The 20020-nt window shown below is 47.9% G+C and overlaps 1 protein-coding gene across 2 annotated transcripts in view; it reads right to left on the bottom strand.

The window, feature by feature from the left end:
• The window catches only part of LOC137571169 (uncharacterized), a 112752-nt gene extending 99170 nt beyond the window's left edge, over nt 1–13582 (bottom strand). For both annotated transcript variants that reach the window (XM_068279968.1, XM_068279969.1), the window contains exons 1-2: nt 12944–13582; nt 5221–5298 (exon numbers count right to left, since the gene is read on the bottom strand). In XM_068279968.1, coding sequence (XP_068136069.1) covers nt 5221–5298; nt 12944–12980 — 115 coding nt within the window. In that variant the 5' untranslated portion in view covers nt 12981–13582. The remainder of the gene's footprint in view (nt 1–5220; nt 5299–12943) is intronic.
• Between the last annotated feature and the right edge of the window lie 6438 nt (nt 13583–20020).

The raw sequence follows: 20020 nt of genomic DNA, 5'->3' as shown, positions 1-20020 counted from the left end.
ACGAGTACCTGGTGATGCCCTTTGGGTTGTGTAATGCCCCGGCCGTCTTCCAGGAGCTGATTAACGAGGTGCTCAGGGAGGTGTTGGGCAGGTTCGTCTTAGTGTATCCAGGCGATATACTGATTTTTTCATCCAACCTCTCAGAGCATAGGAAACATGTTAAGTTTGTGTTACGGAAATTGAGACAGAATCTGCTGTATGCTAAACTGGAAAAAATGCATTTTCGAAGTGACCTCTGTCGCCTTTTTGGGGTACATTATCTCGACCTCTGGCCTCTCTATGGACCCTGGAAAGGTTTCTGCTGTCTTGGAGTGGCCTCAGCCTGTGGGACTGAAGGCACTCCAAAGGTTTCTGGGGTTTGCCAACTACTACAGGAGGTTCATAAAGGGGTACTCTACGGTGATCTCGCCTCTAACCAGTCTCACCAAGAAAGGGGCAGATACTCACCACTGGTCCGCAGAGGCCCATGCTGCTTTTTCCACTCTAAAGAAACTGTTCTGTTCTGCACCCATATTGAGACATGTAGATGTCACCTTTCCCTTTATCGTGGAGGTTGATGCCTCAGAGGTAGGGGTGGGGGCTGTATTGTCTCAGCATTCTGGTTTGCAGGGAAAACTCTACCCATGTGCCTATTTTTCCCGTAGGTTTTCACCCGCAGAGAAAAACTACGATATCGGCAACCGAGAACTTCTAGCCATCAAATTGACCTTTGAGGAATGGCGACATTAGCTAGAGGGGGCAGAACACACCATTACAGTTTACACGGACCACAAAAATTTAGAGTACATAGAGACTAAGCCCCCGACAGGCCCGGTGGTCGTTGTTCTTTTCGAGATTCAGATTTGTAATTATGTATACCCCTGGTAGTAAGAACATCAAGGCCGATGCTCTATCCAGGTGTTTTGAGCCCGAGACAGCACAGCTCTCAGCCCCTGAGACCATTCTACCTCAGAAGGTGGTCTTGGCAGCCACTGAGACCTGGAAAGACTGGACTGTCACTCTGAGTCCATTCCAACAGGATGTTCCAGAGGGGAAGCCTGAGGGGGTCCTGTTTGTGCCATTGCCTTTTTGCCTACAACTTTTGCAGCTGTTTCCTTCCCACAAGAATGCTGGGCATCCTGGGGCCACCAGAACTCAGGACCTGCTTGCTAGATGTGCATGGTGGCCGTCATTGGCAACAGACTGTAAGGAGTTTGTAATAGAGTGTGCAGTATGTGCTAGGAGCAAACCCTCCCGTCAGGCACCTGTTGGAACATTGCAGCCATTACCAGTTCCGAGCGAACCTTGGACCCATTTGTCCATGGATTTTGTGGGAGAGCTCCCCAGATCTGAGGGCATGACGGTCATTTGGGTGGTGGTTGATAGATTCAGTAAGATGGCTCATTTCATCCCCCTGAAAGGACTCCCCTCGGCCCAGGAATTGGCTGATCTCTTCATCCAGCACATTTTCCGGCTGCATGGCATTCCGGAAAATGTAGTGTCAGATAGGGGAGTCCAATTCGTATCAAAGTTTTGGAGGGCATCCTGCCATCAATTAGACATGGATCTTTCCTTTTCATCAGGCTACCACCCACAGACCAATGGCCAGACCGAAAGAGTCAACCAGTCCCTGGAACAGTTTCTTAGATGTTATGTTGCAGATGCGCAAACTGACTGGGTAAAGTTTTTGCCATTTGCAGAATTTGCACACAACAGTCTGAAAAGTTCCTCTTCAGGATTTTCCCCATTTCAGGTGGTCTCGGGAAGGTCACCCAAGTTGGCCCCATTGCCATTGGCTTCTACTCCGTTTCCAGCCCTGGAGGATTGGCAGAGGGCCTTAAAGCAAATTTGGGGAATGGTTAAAAGAAATTTGGGGTAGGCTTTTCAGAACCAGAAGAAACAGGCTGACAAGAGACGTTCCATAGAATGGGAATTCTCTCCAGGGGAATTGGTCTGGGTGTCCACACGACATTTGGCTCTGAAACAACTGTCACCCAAACTGGGCCCTAGAGTTAAAGGGCCTTTTCCAGTGACCAGAAAAATTAATAAAGTCACTTATGCTATTGATCTCCCTACCAGCATGCGAGGTGTAAGATCATTCCATGTGTCTTTGCTTAAGCCGGCAGTACACGTGGATTCCGCCCCCCCCCCCCCCCCCCCTGTGTTGATTGATGACCAACCTGAGTATGAGATAGAAAAGATTCTGGACTCCCGGCTTGTGCAGAACTCCGTACAGTATCTGGTTCACTGGAAGGGATATGGCATGGAGGAGAGAACTTAGGGGCCAGATTGTCGCATGCACGTGGAAGAATTAAAGAAGGAATTCCCTGACTCGCATCCTGGAAAGCCTGGTGGGAAGTGTCCGGAGTCCACTCCTCGGGGGGGGGGGGTACTGTAATAGATTGCGGAAAAGCCGCCGCGCGGACTGGCAGCGAGGAGGCTGGTTCCGCGTCCAGCTCGGCGGTTTGCACGCAGCAGCGTGCGTCTGATGTGGCTGGGCCTGTTAGTGCACACAGATTGAGGAATACGCGCGCGCGCTGAGAGGCAGAACCTTTATGGCAAACGAGGAGGGATCAGCTGACCAGGTTGGTCAGCTGATCACAGAGCAAGTGGCTATTGGCTGATCAGCGGTGGGTGGCGCCGGGGAGCGCCACTCTATATATAGTCAGATCCCACAGTGTGTTAGAACCAGGAGGACCTGGGAATTCACACTGAGCCAGATTACTTCTGTGTTACTATCGTGTTATACTTCAGACTAGTTCCAGGGTGTTGAGACCACAGACCTCACACTCAAGACAAGGGAAACTGTATTACTATTGTGTTATACTTCAGACTAGTTCCAGGGTGTTGAGACCATGGACCTCACACCCAAGACTAGGGAAACTGTATTACTGTTGTGTTATACTTCAGACTAGTTCCAGGGTGTTGAGACCACGGACCTCACACCCAAGATTAGGGATACTGTGTTACCATTGTGTTATACTTCAGACTAGTTCCAGGGTGTTGAGACCACGGACCTCACACCCAAGACTAGGGATACTGAGCTACCATCATGTTATACCTCAGACTAGTTCCAGGGTGTTGAGACCACGGACCTCACACCCAAGACTAGGGATACTGTGTTACCATCATATTATACTCCAGACTAGTTCCAGGGTGTTGAGACCATGGACCTCACACCCAAGACTAGGCATTGTTTGATATCTGTTATGACCTATTGCATTCCTGACTATCCTTCTGCTTTCTGATTCAGGAACTACCCATATCTGATTACCTGTTGCCAACCCTGCCTGCCCCTGGTTACCGAATCAGCCTTCTGTCTCTGTACCTTATATGCCCGTGTGTTGCCGACCTGGCCTGCCCGACCTTGCAAGCTATCCCTCTCCATTGAGAGATTAGTCTCCAGTCCTGCTAGTGACGCCCACCTTATAGGTGTCACTTAGCCACAGGGCCTTCCTGCTAGTCAGCCTGGGGCTCCACCCCTTTGGAAGTCTCAGGCTGTTGGAAGGTCTTTGCACTTCCCAGAGGGAGGTATTTCTCATCCTGCCTAGACCACCTGCTCCTCGGGTGGTCCCACTTAAAGTCTTTACTGTTGCACCAAACACTCACACTTTTTAGGTGTCCAGAGGTTAGTGATACTTGTATTATTGGTGATTCTGCAGATCATCAATAATCAGGTATACATCTGTATTCTTGGTGATACTGCAGATCACCAATAATCAGATTCTCTCTGTGTGCTGACACCAATCGTTACACATTCAAGCTGTTTTTATAATGACTGAAGTTCCAGCTTACTGAAAGTGTCTGAGTGCAGAGGGTTAATCATTGTCTGTATGTAAATTCACCTCTTCCCTCAGCAACTCTATTCCCCTTTAAATTCTGGGCCCTCCATAGGATGAGCACAGCTTCCCTTGCTTGTGTGTATATTTCAGCAGCCATTGTGGTCTGGCTGCAGGCTGTAGCTCTCCTGTGTCAGTGCTGCCCATTTATATAATGGTGTGAGTAGTGCAGTTTGTTGCTCCCTGGATGTCTTAGACTGATTCATGTACATGCATGTGTTTCCTAGAGTGGTAGAACCAGACAGGCCTCAGTGTGATTTTCAGGTGTGAGAGCATGAAATGTGTGCTAGCTTGCTGACTGGTGTGGGTAGAGTAGGGACCCTTTTGACTTGGAGGAACCTCAGCGCTGGTGAAAGGTTTAGTACAGAAGGTTTTCTTTGTTTTTTTTTCATGCAAACCATTTTGGAAGTGAATATCCTCAATTTAGTGCAACCAAATACAACTTGCATTCAATTTGCTTTAGCATTACTAGAGTTCCAGCTTGTTGTGAGTGTTTGAGTGCAGAGGGTTAATGATAGTTTGTACTTTAATCATTACCACTACCTCTCGCTCTGTATACAGTTACTGCTCTATACAATATCTATACTTATTCCTACTAGTGCTATTCTCACACTTGCCCATACCCATGCCTTTTCTAATCTCTACCTTTGCAACCTGTGCAATGCCCAATGAGAACAAATCTGCTAGTCTGGAATAAGAAAAGCCCACCATAATTCTCTGAGTAGTTCCAGAAGATCTTAGTAGCTGTCCCCACAGATCTCATAGCAGAGGGAGAAGGGGGTGGAGTCAGGTGATCTCTTCTGTGCTGTGGAGTGTGGGAGCAAATCTGAATCTATCGCCTGCAAGGAGCTAAAGGTCCAATGCAGGAACTAGCCAGCCAGGCAACACTATGCACAAAACATTACACATTGCTAATTTATGCAAATAATTTGCTTTAAAATTAGAAGGCAGAAACAAGGCTTTAAATATTCCATAATTTACTGGGATTAATCTGTTGAGCACAACATCCAAATTACTGTATGGCTTTGGATTCTGCCAAAACAAATACCTTGCTTCTATAGGCTAAGCCTTGCAAATCAGTTCATCTCGGTGCGCGGCTCTAAGAGCAGAGCGCCAGAGATGGGCGCCGTCGTAGCAGCAATGAGATGATGCGCGCCCCGCGTATTGGTAATTAGGGGTGCTGGCGGCTGCCAGACCCCAAATTACATCTTACCCTGAGTTGCGACAACTCATAGGGGGAATAGTATTTAATGCCGCCTCAGAGTTTGGCGGCAGCAGGAAAAGCCGTCATTCGACTCTCCCCGCGCCGAACTGAGCAGCGCCGAAATAATATGTATGTACTCAAGCCTTGTACCCTCAGCAGTCTGCAGTGACATATGTTAGAGTTATTAGGACAGTTTACCTTTGGCTGATTGCCTCTTTTCCATCTGATTTGCAGAATAATCCGCATTGGCGTATACTTCTTCCTGAATAGATTCCACTGTGAATACACAATTTGAATTTCCAAACAAGGACACACGAGTACATTGATATCATTATTTATTATTATTATTATTATTATTACTTTATAGTTTTATTAAAATAAGATAAACATTAACAAAGGCATTTAGAATACAACAAAATGTCATGGTAAGCATTGAGCAATACAATTCTTAGAGATGAGATTCCATGACTAAACGCTGTAACATTCTAACAATAGAAAACTAGAAGCAAAATACAGATAAGGTGGTCAGACAGTCCGGAAAAGAGAATTAGAACCTGAAGTAAGTTATACAGGAGATGAAAAAGGACATAAAACAAAAATACACAGTACTTATCCGCTAGCCGGGCGCATCCGGCAGGTGGCGCTGTTTTTGCTAATTTCAATCATACAAGCTTCACGTAACAAAACTGTGATTGTAACCGCCGCAGGTGGTGCTAATTTGTATTACTAGTTGACATAACAATATGTATATTAAAAAAGTGAGTTAATTAACCTCCTCAGCGGTATGGACGAATATATCCATCCATCACCGCCGGAGGTCGCCGCTCAGGCCCTGCTGGGCCGATTTTTACAAAATAAAAAGCAGCACACGCAGCCGGCACTTTGCCAGCCGCGTGTGCTGCCTGATCGCCGCCGCAGCGCGGCGATCCGCCGCGAGCAGCGGTGAAAGAGGGTCCCCCCAGCCGCCCGAGCCCTGCGCAGCCGGAACAAAAGTTCCGGCCAGCGCTAAGGGCTGGATCGGAGGCGGCTGACGTCAGGACGTCGGCTGACGTCCATGACATCACTCCGCTCATCGCTATGGCAACGATGTAAGCAAGACAAAGGAAGGCTGCTCATTGCGGCCTTCCTTGTTTATTCTGGGTGCCGGAGGCGATCGGAAGAACGCCTCCGGAGCGCCCTCTAGTGGGCTTTCATGCAGCCAACTTTCAGTTGGCTGCATGAAACAGTTTTTTTTTATTTAAAAAAAACCATCCCGCAGCCTCCCTGGCGATCTTAATAGAACGCCAGGGAGGTTAAATGACAAATAAGTCGGCGGCAATGTAACAGATCAAGCCGCCGGCTTCGTGTCTCGCTGTCCTCCCCCCTTGGCCTCTCTCCTATAGAACACTGGCAGCCCTGGGGATACTCGTGTCCCCCCAAAGTCGTTCGTCACAATAAAACAAGCAGGATTCCCAGCCGCGACGAATGACTCTGAATGGACACGCATGTCCCCACCCCCCAGTGTTCGATAGGAGAGAGGACAAGGGGGGAGGACAGCGAGACACGAAGCCGGCGGCTTGATCTGTTACATTGCCGCCGGCTTATTTGTCATTTAATTAACTCACTTTTTTTAATATACATATTGTTACGTCAACTAGTAATACAATTAGCACCACCTGCGGCGGTTACAATCACAGTTTTGTTACGTGAAGTAAGTATGATTGAAATTAGCAACAACAGCGCCACCTGCCGGATGCGCCCAGCTAACGGATAAGTACCAAATACACTTCAGGCAAGATTTGTAGAATTAGCTAAATGATCTTTTGATAATCTGGAATAGTTTCCCTACTGATGTGAATACAATATAGTGAGCCAGAACTCAATGTGTAATCAGTGGAAGACAACAAAACAATTATTATGATGTGTGAGGTCTCATCTCCATCCTAATCTTGGGAAAACAATGCTAACACATTTCCTCACTAGAGATGGGCCGAACGGTTTGCCGGCGAACGGTTCCTGGGGAACTTCAGTGGTTCGCGTTCACCTACCAAAGGCGAACTTTCTCGGAAGTTCGAGTCGCCCCATAATGCTCTATGGAGCAGAACTTTGACCCTCTACATCACAGTCAGCAGGCACATTATTACCAATCCGACTGCACTCACGCCTGGAGCTCCACCCCCCCCCCTTATAAAAGGCAAGGTCCTTGAGCCTTTTTACTCACTCGTCTGCCTACAGTAATTAGTTAAGGGACAGCTGCTACACACAATCTGCTAGGGAGAGTTTAATTAGGCTCTTGTATATTACTCACTACCTCTACCCTCCTCCCTCGTCCCGGAGGGAGGAGGGTCTCATCTGCCAGAGAATTATACTATTTCAAAAGCCAGTTTACATACCATGGCTGAAAATTGAACCCAGGTCTCACTGTGTGGTGGGCAAGTACCTTAACCGCTGTACCACAACAGTACTAACTGAAGCTGGCCTAGCATTTACCATTTATGCTCAATCCAAGAGAAACATTAGGTTGCTTAAAGGGAACCTTAACTGAAAGTGATATGGATGTTTCCTGTTAAACAATACCAGTTGCCTGGCAGTCCAGCTGATCTCTGTGACTGCAATAGTGGCTGAATCACACCCTGAAACAAGCATGCAGCTAATCCAGTCTGATTTCAGTCAGAGCACCTGATCTGCATGCTTGTTCAGGGGCTGTGGCTAAAAGTATTAGAGACACAGGATCAGCAGGCGATTCAGGCAACTGGTATTATTTTAAAAGGAAAAATCCATATCCTTCTCAGTTTCGTTTACCTTTAAGGATTTGTAGCATACAGGCCAACTCATAATTGGCTGGGAATTGAACCCAGGTCTCACTGTGTGGTGGGCAAGTAGCTTAACTGCTGTACCACAACAGTACTAACTGAAGCTGGCCTAGCATTTACCAATTATGCTCAATCCAAGAGAAAAATTAGACAAGACAAATAACATTTATATCACACTTTTCTCCTGGCAGACTCAAAGCACCAGAGCTGCAGCCACTAGGGCAGCGGTCGGCAACCCGCGGCTCCAGAGCCGCATGCGGCTCTTTTCCACCTTCGCCGCGGCTCCGGTGTCAGTGGCTGACTGGCTGCGGCGCACGTGTGACGCGTGTGGTGTCGCTGGGCGGCAGCCTATCAGAGAGGCCGCCGGACCAGTGCAGTGCAGGGCTTCGGGCGGCCATTTTCCCATAGCCCTGCAGTGTAATGCAGGCAGGCAGGACGTGACGTAGGAGGAGGATCGTGGGAGTTGCACGCCACAAGGTCGGGACTGGAGGTCGGGACAGGAGGACATCGTGACAGGAGGTCTTCTGACTAGGTGAGTAAATGTTCTTTTTTTTCAGATCTGCTAATGAGCTGTGCATATGGGGGTCATATCTGCTAATGAGCTGTGCATATGGGGGTCATATCTGCTAATGAGTTGTGCATATGGGGGTCATATCTGCTAATGAGCTGTGCATATGGGGGTCATATCTGCTAACGATCTGTGCATATGGGGGTCATATCTGCTAACGATCTGTGCATATGGGGGTCATATCTGCTAACGAGCTGTGCATATGGGGGTCATATCTGCTAACCATCTGTGCATATGGGGGTCATATCTGCTAACGATCTGTGCATATGGGAGTCATATCTGCTAACGATTTGTGCATGTGGGGGTCATATCTGCTGAAGGATTGTGCATATGGGGGTCATATCTGCTAACGATTTGTGCATATGGGGGTCATATCTGCTAATGAGCTGTGCATATGGGGGTCATATCTGCTAATGAGTTGTGCATATGGGGGTCATATCTGCTAACGAGCTGTGCATATGGGGGTCATATCTGCTAACGATCTGTGCATATGGGGGTCATATCTGCTAATGATCTGTGCATATGGGGGTCATTTCTGCTAACGAGCTGTGCATATGGGGGTCATATCTGCTAACCATCTGTGCATATGGGGGTCATATCTGCTAACGATCTGTGCATATGGGAGTCATATCTGCTAACGATTTGTGCATATGGGGGTCATATCTGCTGAAGGATTGTGCATATGGGGGTCATATCTGCTAACGATTTGTGCATATGGGGGTCATATCTGCTAACGATTTGTGCATATGGGAGTCATATCTGCTAACGATTTGTGCATATGGGAGTCATATCTGCTAACGATTTGTGCATATGGGGGTCATATGTGCTAACGATTTGTGCATATGGGGGTCATATCTGCTAACGATTTGTGCATATGGGGGTCATATCTGCTAACGATTTGTGCATATGGGAGTCATATCTGCTAACGATTTGTGCATATGGGGGTCATATGTGCTAACGATTTGTGCATATGGGGGTCATATCTGCTAACGATTTGTGCATATGGGGGTCATATCTGCTAACGATTTGTGCATATGGAGGTCATATCTGCTAACGATTTGTGCATATGGGGGTCATATCTGCTAACGATTTGTGCATATGGGGGTCATATCTGCTAACGATTTGTGCATATGGGGGTCATATCTGCTAACGATTTGTGCATATGGGGGTCATATCTGCTGAAGCATTGTGCATATGGGGGTCATATCTGTTGAAGGATTGTGCATATGGGGGTCATAGCTAACGATTTGTGCATATGGGGGTCATATCTGCTAACGATTTGTGCATATGGGGGTCATATCTGCTAACGATTTGTGCATATGGTTTTGCGGCTCCCAGTTTTTTTTTCTCTTTTCGGAAACGGGTCCAAGTGGCTCTTTATGTATTAAAGGTTGCAGACCCCTGCACTAGGGCAAGCTCTATAGGCAGTAGCAGTGTTAGGAAGACTTGCATAAGGTCTCCTACTGAATAGGTGCTGGCTTACTGAACAGACAGAGCCGAGATTCGAACCCTGGTCTCCTGTGTCAGAGGCAGAGCCCTTAACCATTACACCATCCAGGCACTGCTTAAGGATCTAAGCCAGCACCTATTCAGTAGGAGACCTTAGGCAAGTCTTCCTTACACTGCTACTGCCTATAGAGCGTGCCCTAGTGGCTGCAGCTCTGGTGCTTTGAGTCAGCCAGTTAAAAGGCGTGATATAAATGTTATTTGTCTTGTCTAATTTTTCTTTTGGATTGAGCATAAATGGTAAATGCTAGGCCAGCTTCAGTTAGTACTGTTGTGGTACAGCAGGTAAGGTACTTGCCCACCACGCAGTGAGACCCGGGCTCAATTCCCAGCCAATGTGAGTTGGCTTTTATGCTACAAATCCTTAAAAAGGAACCTAAACTGAGAAGGATATGGATTTTTTCTTTCAAAATAATACCAGTTGCCTAAATCGCCTGCTGATCCTGTGTCTCTAATATTTTTAGCCACAGACCCTGAACAAGCATACAGATCAGGTGCTCTGACTGAAGTCAGACTGGATTAGCTGCATGCTTGTTTCAGGGTGTGATTCAGCCACTATTGCAGTCACAGAGATCAGCTGGACTGCCAGGCAACTGGTATTGTTTAACAAGAAACATACATGTCACTCTCAGTTAAGGTTCCCTTTAAGCAACCTAATTTTTCTATTGGATTGAGCATAAATGGTAAATGCTAGGCCAGCTTCAGTCAGTACTGTTATGGTACAGTGGTTAAGATACTTGCCCACCACACAGTGAGACCTGGGGTCAATTCTCAGCCATGGTATGTAAGCTGGCTTTTGAAATAGTATAATTCCCTGGCAGATGAGACGAGGAAGGCAGGAGGCCTAAAATTAAACCTAAAATAGGGGTTTATGTGAAATCTAGATTTTTGCCTGGGACTTTTGATGTGTATTTCACTCAATCATGTCTGCCTCCCGGTATTAGAGCCCTCGAAACATGTTTTCTATCATTTTTCCAGCCGTCAGAATTTTTTCTATTTTTCAAAGTTCGCCTCCTCATTGAAGTCTATTGTGGTTCGCGAACTTTTTCGCGAACCGAACATTTCGCGGAGGTTCGCAAACAGGGTTCGCGAACTGAAAATCGGAGGTTCGCGACATCTCTATTCCTCACAGTCCCACAACTCAGAGGACTCCCAGATGCCACCATGTACCCCCCGGGAGTCATCACCCCACCTCCTCCTGGGGCACCGGAGGTGGAGAGGAGCCCCTTGTCCATGGATTAGACAAGGGCTCCGAGGGAGAGTGGAAGGCTTGGCCGCCCCTCTCCCCTGGAGCCCCCCATACCATGGACCATGCAGGCTGGTATAGCTCAGGGTGCAAAGGTTCAGTCGGCCGGCGCTCCGCATTCTGGCTATCCCAGCCTGCATGGGAGACAAGGGGTTAAAGAGACTCGACCCCACGGCAAATTTTTTTTAAATTTCCCACACTCAGCACAAAAAAATATATTGTTTCCCAGTATCTTTTTAACATATCCTGCAAATTTGGTGTTGCTAGGATGCAATGGGCCTTTGCTATTAACTGCTAAAGTTGGTGGGAATTGTTTCACTAAGAACTGTCATTTAAATATATACTTTTTTCCTTTGAAATTTTAAAATCGATTTTCTCAAAAACTATAAGGTCTTTTTGATTTTTTTCCCCTCTTGTTCCCACTGTTCTTCTTAACATATCTGTCAAATATGGTGTTTCTACCATGTAAGGGGGCTTTGCTGTTAACTGCTAAAGTCAGCGGGGTTTTGGAGGCTTTATAATCACAAATACTTTTTTTGTTTGAAATTTTAAAATTGATTTTCTCAAAAACTAAAAGTTATTTTTTTTAAGTTGCAGCCACATTTCACCTTTATAACCCATGCAATTTTGGTGATTGTAGCATGTATGGGGGCTTTGCTATTAGCTAAAACGATATTCCTTAATCACGTCCGTGATTAGCCGTGATTGCCTCATTCACGGGAAAACTCCAGATCAAATTTGTAAGTCCATTTCAAATCCGGAAATTAATCACGCCGTTTCCAGATTTTCTTTCAACCACGGCCGAATAGTTTGAATCCATGATTGGGGTATCCGAGCATCGCTGACAATAACGCATTGCGTAGTTGTGATTATGTTACACACAACATACTATGTTTGTGAATTATAATTATGCCTGAATTTTTAAGTTCTCATTCTAAACCTGTGATATATTTCAGTGACTTTAGTGGTTAATAGAAAAGCCCCCTTATGTCCTAGAAACACCAAATTTGCAGGGCATGTAGAGGAGTGATGTTCAGAGTCCCTCACTGTCCCTCACACAATCTGCCATTCAGCTGCAATCATCCCTGGTAACTGGCTCAGTTGGGTCCAGTCTGGGTCTTCAGCGCATGTGCTGACCTCCCACACATGCACAGTAGACCCGTACTGATGTGTTTGAGCCAGTTACCGGGGCTGATTACTGCAGACCACGAGAGGATGGCGATGGACTCAGTCATGTTTGTGGGGCTGGAGGAAGCCCTGGGTAAGTATTGACTCTTGTTATTTTTAGATCTCTGGTTTACTTTAAAGGGAACCTGAGACGAGAAGCATCTCAGGTTCCATACTTACCTGGGGAATCCTTAAGCCCCCTTAAGGCCGCTTGTGCCTTGCCATCTCCCCTGGTGGCTCTGGTCTCCCGCAAATCAGCCTGAAAGCCTGGCCAAGTCACAATTCATTGCGCATGCGTGGCTAAGTCAGACGCACTTCCCCATCACGCTCCTGTCCTCAGTACTACTGAGCAAGCACAGAACACTCCCAGCCATGGGGCCAGATGGGGGAGCACACCTGGCTGTGCATGCGCAACAAATGTGATTCGGCCAGGTTTTTGGGCCGAATTGGGTGGGACCAGAGCCACCTGGGAAAAGGCGAGGTATTAGTGACATTAAGAGGGCTTAAGGTAGTCCCAGGTAAGTATGGTACCTGAGACGCTTTTTCTCTCATTTGAGCGCTGCATGTATTATGGTGGTCCAGTCTATGCACTGAACCAACACCCAATGTGTTCATAAATAATTATATATATATATGAATTACCTGTCCCCATCTTATGGTGTTCAGTGGTCCTCCTCATTGCATTGCAGACAGACCAGATCCTGAGTGTGCTGTGGTGTGACCGGATCCTGGGCGTGCTGCCTGTGGGCTGACCGGATCCTGGGCGTGCTGTCTGTGGTGTGACTGGATCCTGAGTGTGCTGTCTGTGGTGTGACTGGATCCTGAGTGTGCTGTCTGTGGTGTGACTGGATCCTGAGTGTGCTGTCTGTGGTGTGACTGGACTCTGAGTGTGCTGTCTGTGGTGTGACTGGACTCTGAGTGTGCTGTCTGTGGTCTGGCCAGATCCTGAGTGTGCTGTCTGTGGTGTGACTGGATCCTGAGTGTGCTGTCTGTGGTGTGACTGGACTCTGAGTGTGCTGTCTGTGGTGTGACTGGACTCTGAGTGTGCTGTCTGTGGTGTGACTGAACTCTGAGTGTGCTGTCTGTGGTGTGACTGGACTCTGAGTGTGCTGTCTGTGGTCTGGCCAGATCCTGAGCGTGCTGTCTGTGGTGTGACTGGACTCTGAGCGTGCTGCCTGTGATCTGGCCAAATCCTGAGTGTGCTGTGGTGTGACTGGATCCTGAGTGTGCTGTCTGTGGTCTGGCCAGATCCTCAGTGTGCTGTGGTTTGAGGCTTGTGACTTCTAGCCAGCAGCTCTGTATTTTTCAGGAACTGACAGTAACTGACAGTAACCACATTCAGTTGAAGTAAATATTACCTGTGAAGTGTGATTCAACTAATGGTTCTTACATAAGGCTCACAACTTATTTTCCCTACCATTTTCTTTAAGTTAAACTTAATCCACCAAAAAAAGTTAGATACAGTATATACCTATGGAGAGGGAAGGCTCTGGGTCCCATAGAGCCTTCCCTGTGCCCTGCCCTCCCTGTGTCCTCACTCCACCACCATTCCTATTAAAACCCCCCACTGAGATACATTTGTTGGTGGTCTTTTTGCTTTTTGTTGAGATAATGCTAACCCTAACCAGAATCAGAATCTTTTTCTTTGCCATTGCCAAGCATGACTGGGTCATGTCCAGAATTGGGTTTGGCAAGTACAGGGCTAGTTTGAAGCAGGACATACAATACAATACAATACATACAATACATGCAATACAAATAAAGATATAGATACAGCAATTTTACACAGATACAAGACATACATTTTGTTCTGTGTACTGCAGCGCAGTCAGGTGCTACTGATTTCCACTTGTCGGGGGAGGCTGAAGAGAGTTCAGAGAGTTTGCAGCTTAGGGGAAGAAGCCCTTCCTGTGTCTTGTGTTCCTGGTTTAGATGCACCAGAATCTCCGGCCCAAGGGAAGCCCAGAAGCCAACTGAAGAAGCAGAAGCCCAAGTGAGACGGATCATTGGTGATCCTCAGAGCTCTGGAGCATAGTCTTGAGCTGAAGATTTGATTTAGAGAGGGAAGTGGTTTCCCAATTATTCTTTCCGCTGATCTGATGACCCTCTGTAGTTTGTGTCTGTCGCTAGCAGAGGAGCCAGCATACCAGAGTGGAAGAGCAGAGGACAGGTTCAATTGTGGCTGTGTAGAAGCTCGTCAGAAGCTCCCAGGCCATACTGAACTTCTTCAGTTGGTTTAGAAAAAAAATAACCTCTGCTGGGCTTTTCTCTGGGTGGTGGTCGTGTTGGCTTTCCAAGTCAGGTCCTTGGAGATCGTCGTGCCTAGGAGGTGTGCACAGGGAACTCTTTCAACTTCCGTGCCATCAATGCTGATTGGAGGTGGGGTGGGAGCATGTTTTCTAAAGTCAACAATCATCTCAACCATTTTTGCAGTGTTGAGGGCCAGGCTATTCTCCCTACACCGGTGGCAAATTCTGTCAACCTGGTGGGTCAACCATTCCCAGAGTTGAGGCCAAGAATGGTGGTGTCATCAGCGAACTTGATAACTTTGCCAGAGTCTGCAGTGGACCCGCAGTTGTTAGTGTATAGGAAAAATAGAAACAGCGACAACACACATCCTTGAGAGGCTCCTGTGTTGGTGGTCCTTGGTTGCGAGATGATAGTGTCCAGCTTATCGGCCAGGAAGTCTGTGATCCACAGGTGAAGGGTAGGGTGGACCTCAAAGGCATCAAGATTCTCTTGAAGTATTTGGGGGTTGATGGTGTTAAAATACCAAGCTAAAGTCAAGTAGGAGGATCCTGGAGTATGAGTCTGGTCTATCCAGGTGTTCATTTACGAGCTCCAAGCAGATGTTAACTGTCATTGATTTACCTCATCCTGACCATAGAGGCTGGAAAACTGTGATCCCCTGCACTCCCATGATTGTGCGCACAAGAACAGCGGCCACTACACACCACTACACAAAGATTCCCACCGAGAGGACTAACATTTATGTCCTGGAGGTGTCAACTAGTAAAAACAAAGATATGGTTACTTGAAGTAATAACTAAAGGTCTTTACGGTTGTTTGCAGACTGCAGTGCATTAAACCTGGCATTTCATCTGTCAGTGTGAAGTGGGCATAACCCTTACACTACCTGATGGATGTGTACACACGCTGGACATTTTTAATCACTTTATTCCACCAATTTAGGAATGTAATTTGATTTCTGCCCTTCAGAGATGAAGACATGTCTCTGTAGATTTTAGAATTCACCTGCCCATTGAAGTCTATGGAGATTTGCAGATTCACCAGATTCACAAACGTTTGCAGAAATTTGTGTTCGCTACTTGCAAATCTGAAATTTGATGTTCGGCCCATCACTACTGGCCAGATCCTGAGCATGCTGTGGTGTGACTGGACTCTAAGAGTGCTGTCTGGGGTCTGGCCAGTTCCTGAGAGTGCTGTGGTGTGACTAGACTGTGAGAGTGCTATCTGTGGTCTGGCCAGATCCTGAGCATGCTTTGGTGTGACTGGACTCTGAGAGTGCTGTCTGGGGTCTGGCCAGATCCTGAGCGTGCTGTGGTGTGACTGGACTGTGAGAGTGCTGTCTGTGGTCTGGCAAAATCCTGAGCATGCTGTGGTGTGACTGGACTCTGAGCATCCTGTCTGTGGTCTGGCCAGATCCTGAGAGTGATGTCTGTGGTCTGGCCAGATCCTGAGCATTCTGTGGTGTGACTGGACTCTGAGAGTGCTGTCTGGGGTCTGGCCAGATCCTGAGCGTGCTGTGGTGTGACTGGACTCTGAGAGTGCTGTCTGTGGTCTGGCCAGATCCTGAGCGTGCTGTCTGTGGTGTGACTGGACTGAGAGTGCTGTCTGTGATCTGGCCAGCTCCTGAGCGTTCTGTGGTGTGACTGGACTCTGAAAGTGCTGTCTGGTGTCTGGCCAGATCCTGAGCGTGCTGTGGTGTGACTGGACTCTGAGAGTGCTGTCTGTGGTCTGGCCAGATCCTGAGCATGCTGTGGTGTGACTGGACTGTGAGTGTGCTGTCTGTGGTCTGGCCAGATCCTGAGAGAGCTGTCTGTGGTCTGGCCAGATCCTGAGCGTTCTGTGGTGTGACTGGACTCTGTGAATGCTGTCTGGGGTCTGGCCAGATCCTGAGCGTGCTGTGGTGTGACTGAACTCTGAGTGTGCTGTCTGTGGTCTGGCCAGATCCTGAGAGTGCTGTCTGGGGTCTGGCCAGATCCTGAGCCTGCTGTGTTGTGACTGGACTCTGAGTGTGCTGTCTGTGGTCTGGCCAGATCCTGAGCGTGCTGTCTGTGGTGTGACTGGACTCTGAGAGTGCTGTCTGGGGTCTGGCCAGATCCTGAGTGTGCTGTGGTGTGACTGGACTCTAAGCGTGCTGTCTGTGGTCTGGCCAGATCCTGAGAGTGCTGTCTGTGGTCTGGCCAGATCCTGAGCATTCTGTGGTGTGACTGGACTCTGAGAGTGCTGTCTGGGGTCTGGCCAGATCCTGAGCGTGCTGTGGTGTGACTGGACTCTGAGAGTGCTGTCTGTGATCTGGCCAGATCCTGAGCATGCTGTGGTGTGACTGGACTCTGAGTGTGCTGTCTGTGGTCTGGCCAGATCCTGAGAGTGCTGTCTGTGGTCTGGCCAGATCCTGAGCGTTCTGTGATGTGACTGGACTCTGAGAATGCTGTCTGGGGTCTGGCCAGATCCTGAGCGTGCTGTGGTGTGACTGGACTCTGAGTGTGCTGTCTGTGGTCTGGCCAGACCCTGAGCGTGCTGTGGTGTGACTGGACTCTGAGAGTGCTGTCTGTGGTCTGGCCAGATCCTGAGCGTGCTGTGGTGTGACTGGACTCTGAGTGTGCTGTCTGTGGTCTGGCCAGATCCTGAGCGTGCTGTCTGTGGTGTGACTGGACTCTGAGAGTGCTGTCTGGGGTCTGGCCAGATCCTGAGTGTGCTGTGGTGTGACTGGACTCTGAGAGTGCTGTCTGTGGTCTGGCCAGATCCTGAGCGTTCTGTGGTGTGACTGGACTCTGAAAGTGCTGTCTGGGATCTGGCCAGATCCTGAGCGTGCTGTGGTGTGACTGCACTCTGAGTGTGCTGTCTGTGGTCTGGCCAGATCCTGAGCATGCTGTGGTGTGACTGGACTGTGAGTGTGCTGTCTGTGGTCTGGCCAGATCCTGAGAGTGCTGTCTGTGGTCTGGCCAGATCCTGAGCATTCTGTGGTGTGACTGGACTCTGAGAGTGCTGTCTGGGGTCTGGCCAGATCCTGAGCGTGCTGTGGTGTGACTGCACTCTGAGTGTGCTGTCTGTGGTCTGGCCAGATCCTGAGCATGCTGTGGTGTGACTGGACTCTGAGAGTTCTGTCTGTGGTCTGGCCAGATCCTGAGCGTGCTGTGGTGTGACTGGACTCTGAGCGTGCTGTCTGTGGTCTGGCCAGATCCTGAGCGTGCTGTGGTGTGACTGGACTCTGAGCGTGCGGTCTGTGGTTTGGCCAGATCCTGAGCGTGCTGTCTGTGGTGTGAATGGACTCTGAGAGTGTTGTCTGTGGTCTGGCCAGATCCTGAGCGTGCTGTCTGTGGTGTGACTGGACTCTGAGCGTGCTGTCCGTGGTGTGACTGGACTCTGAGCGTGCTGTCTGTGGTCTGGCCAGATCCTGAGCGTGCTGTGGTGTGACTGGACTCTGAGCGTGCTGTCTGTGGTCTGGCCAGATCCTGAGCGTGCTTAGAGTTGAGCTGAAATTTTCGTAATTTCGCATTACTATAATTACGCATGCGAAATTTGCGATTACGATGCGAAATTAGCGTAGCGAAATTGCCATTAAAATCGTAATTGAAAATACCGTAAGCGTAATTTTCAACGCGAAATTTTGCGTTTCGTTCATGCCGTAATTTCGCATTAAACGCTACCGTAATTTCGCGTTAAACCGTAACGCTCCGTATAATATAAAAAAGCCGCCGACTTTAAGGGTTAATAGCAAAGCCCCCTTAAATGCTAAGAGCCTCAAATTTGGAGAATATATTAAGGAGATCAGGAGGAATAAGAGGGAAAATTTTTTTTTCAAAAAGACCTTATAGTTTTTGAGAAAATCGATGTTAAAGTTTCAAAGTAAAAATGTAAACATTTAAAAACCCGCCGACTTTAACGGTTAATAGCAAAGCCTGCTTAAAGTTTAGGAATTCCTAGGGTATATTAAGGGGATCAGTGGGAATAAGAGGAAAAAATTTTTTTTTCAAAAAGACCTTATAGTTTTTGAGAAAATCGATTTTTAAGTTTCAAGGGCAAAAATGTCTTTTAAATGCGGAAAATGTCAGTTTTTTTTGCACAGGTAACAATAGTGTATTATTTTCATAGATTCCCCCAAGTGGGAAGAGTTTTACTTACTTCGTTCTGAGTGTGGGAAATATAAAAAAAAAACGACGTGAGGTCCCCCCTCCCAGACCTCTTTAACCCCTTGTCCCCCATGCAGGCTGGGATAGCCAGAATGCGGAGCACCGGCCGCATGGGGCTCCACACCCTGACTATACCAGCCCGCATGGTCCATGGATTGGGGGGTCTCGGAAGGGGAGGGGCAGCCAAGCTTTCCCCTCCCCCTCCGAGCCCTTGTCCAATCCAAGGACAAGGGGCTCTTCTCCACCTCCGATGGGCGGTGGAGGTGGAGGCCGCGATTTCCTGGGTGGGGGGTTCATGGTGGAATCTGGGAGTCCCCTTTAAAAAGGGGTCCCCCAGATGCCCACCCCCCCTCCCAGGAGAAATGAGTATAGAGGTACTTGTACCCCTTACCCATTTCCTTTAAGAGTTAAAAGTAAATAAACACACAAACACATAGAAAAAGTATTTTAATTGAACAAAAAACATAACCACGAAAAATGTCCTTTAATATTCTTAATTAACCGTTAATACTTACCTGTCCCTTTAAATAAATGATCCCACGCAATATCCTCGGAAATGTTCTATCAGTTACAATGTAACAAAGTTATTACAATGTAACAACTTTGTTACATTGTAACTACGCCGCACCTGACGTCACTCACCGCCGCCGCCGCCGCGTCTGCGCTGCAGGACCCGACAGAGCTCTGAGCTATAGCTCAGAGCTCTCGAAAGCATCTTTGTATTTGGGCTCCAAGGAGCCCCATTGGTCCTTAGCAGACCAATGGGGTTCCTTCTGATTTGAAGGAACCCCATTGGTCTGCTAAGGACCAATGGGGCTCCTTGGAGCCCAAATACAAAGATGCTTCTCAGAGCTCTGAGCTATATAGCTCAGAGCTCTGTCGGGTCCGTGCAGGACGCTAAGTCCCCGCCGGCTCCGCTGCCCTCCCCGCCTCTCCCACATGTCACCCACATGTCACCCACATGTGGGTGACATGTGGGTGACAGATGTGGGCGGGGTGGACAGCGGGAGCTGCGGGGACTTAGCGTCCTGCACGGACGCGTATGCGGCGGCTGAGCGGCGAGTGGCGTCGGGTGCGGCGTAGTTACAATGTAACAAAGTTGTTACATTGTAATAACTTTGTTACATTGTAACTGATAGAACATTTCCGAGGATATTGCGAGGGATCATTTATTTAAAGGGACAGGTAAGTATTAATGGTTAATTAAGAATATTAAAGGACTTTTTTCGTGGTTATGTTTTTTGTTCAATTAAAATACTTTTTCTAAGTGTCTGTGTGTTTATTTACTTTAACTCTTAAAGGAAATGGGTATGGGGTACAAGTACCTCTATACTCATTTCTC

This window comes from Hyperolius riggenbachi, chromosome 4, assembly GCF_040937935.1.
Source record: "Hyperolius riggenbachi isolate aHypRig1 chromosome 4, aHypRig1.pri, whole genome shotgun sequence".
In the NCBI taxonomy this organism is placed as follows: Eukaryota; Metazoa; Chordata; class Amphibia; order Anura; family Hyperoliidae; genus Hyperolius; species Hyperolius riggenbachi.
Note: the sequence above shows the minus strand (reverse complement) of the source record. Positions and strands in the feature narration are given on the sequence as shown.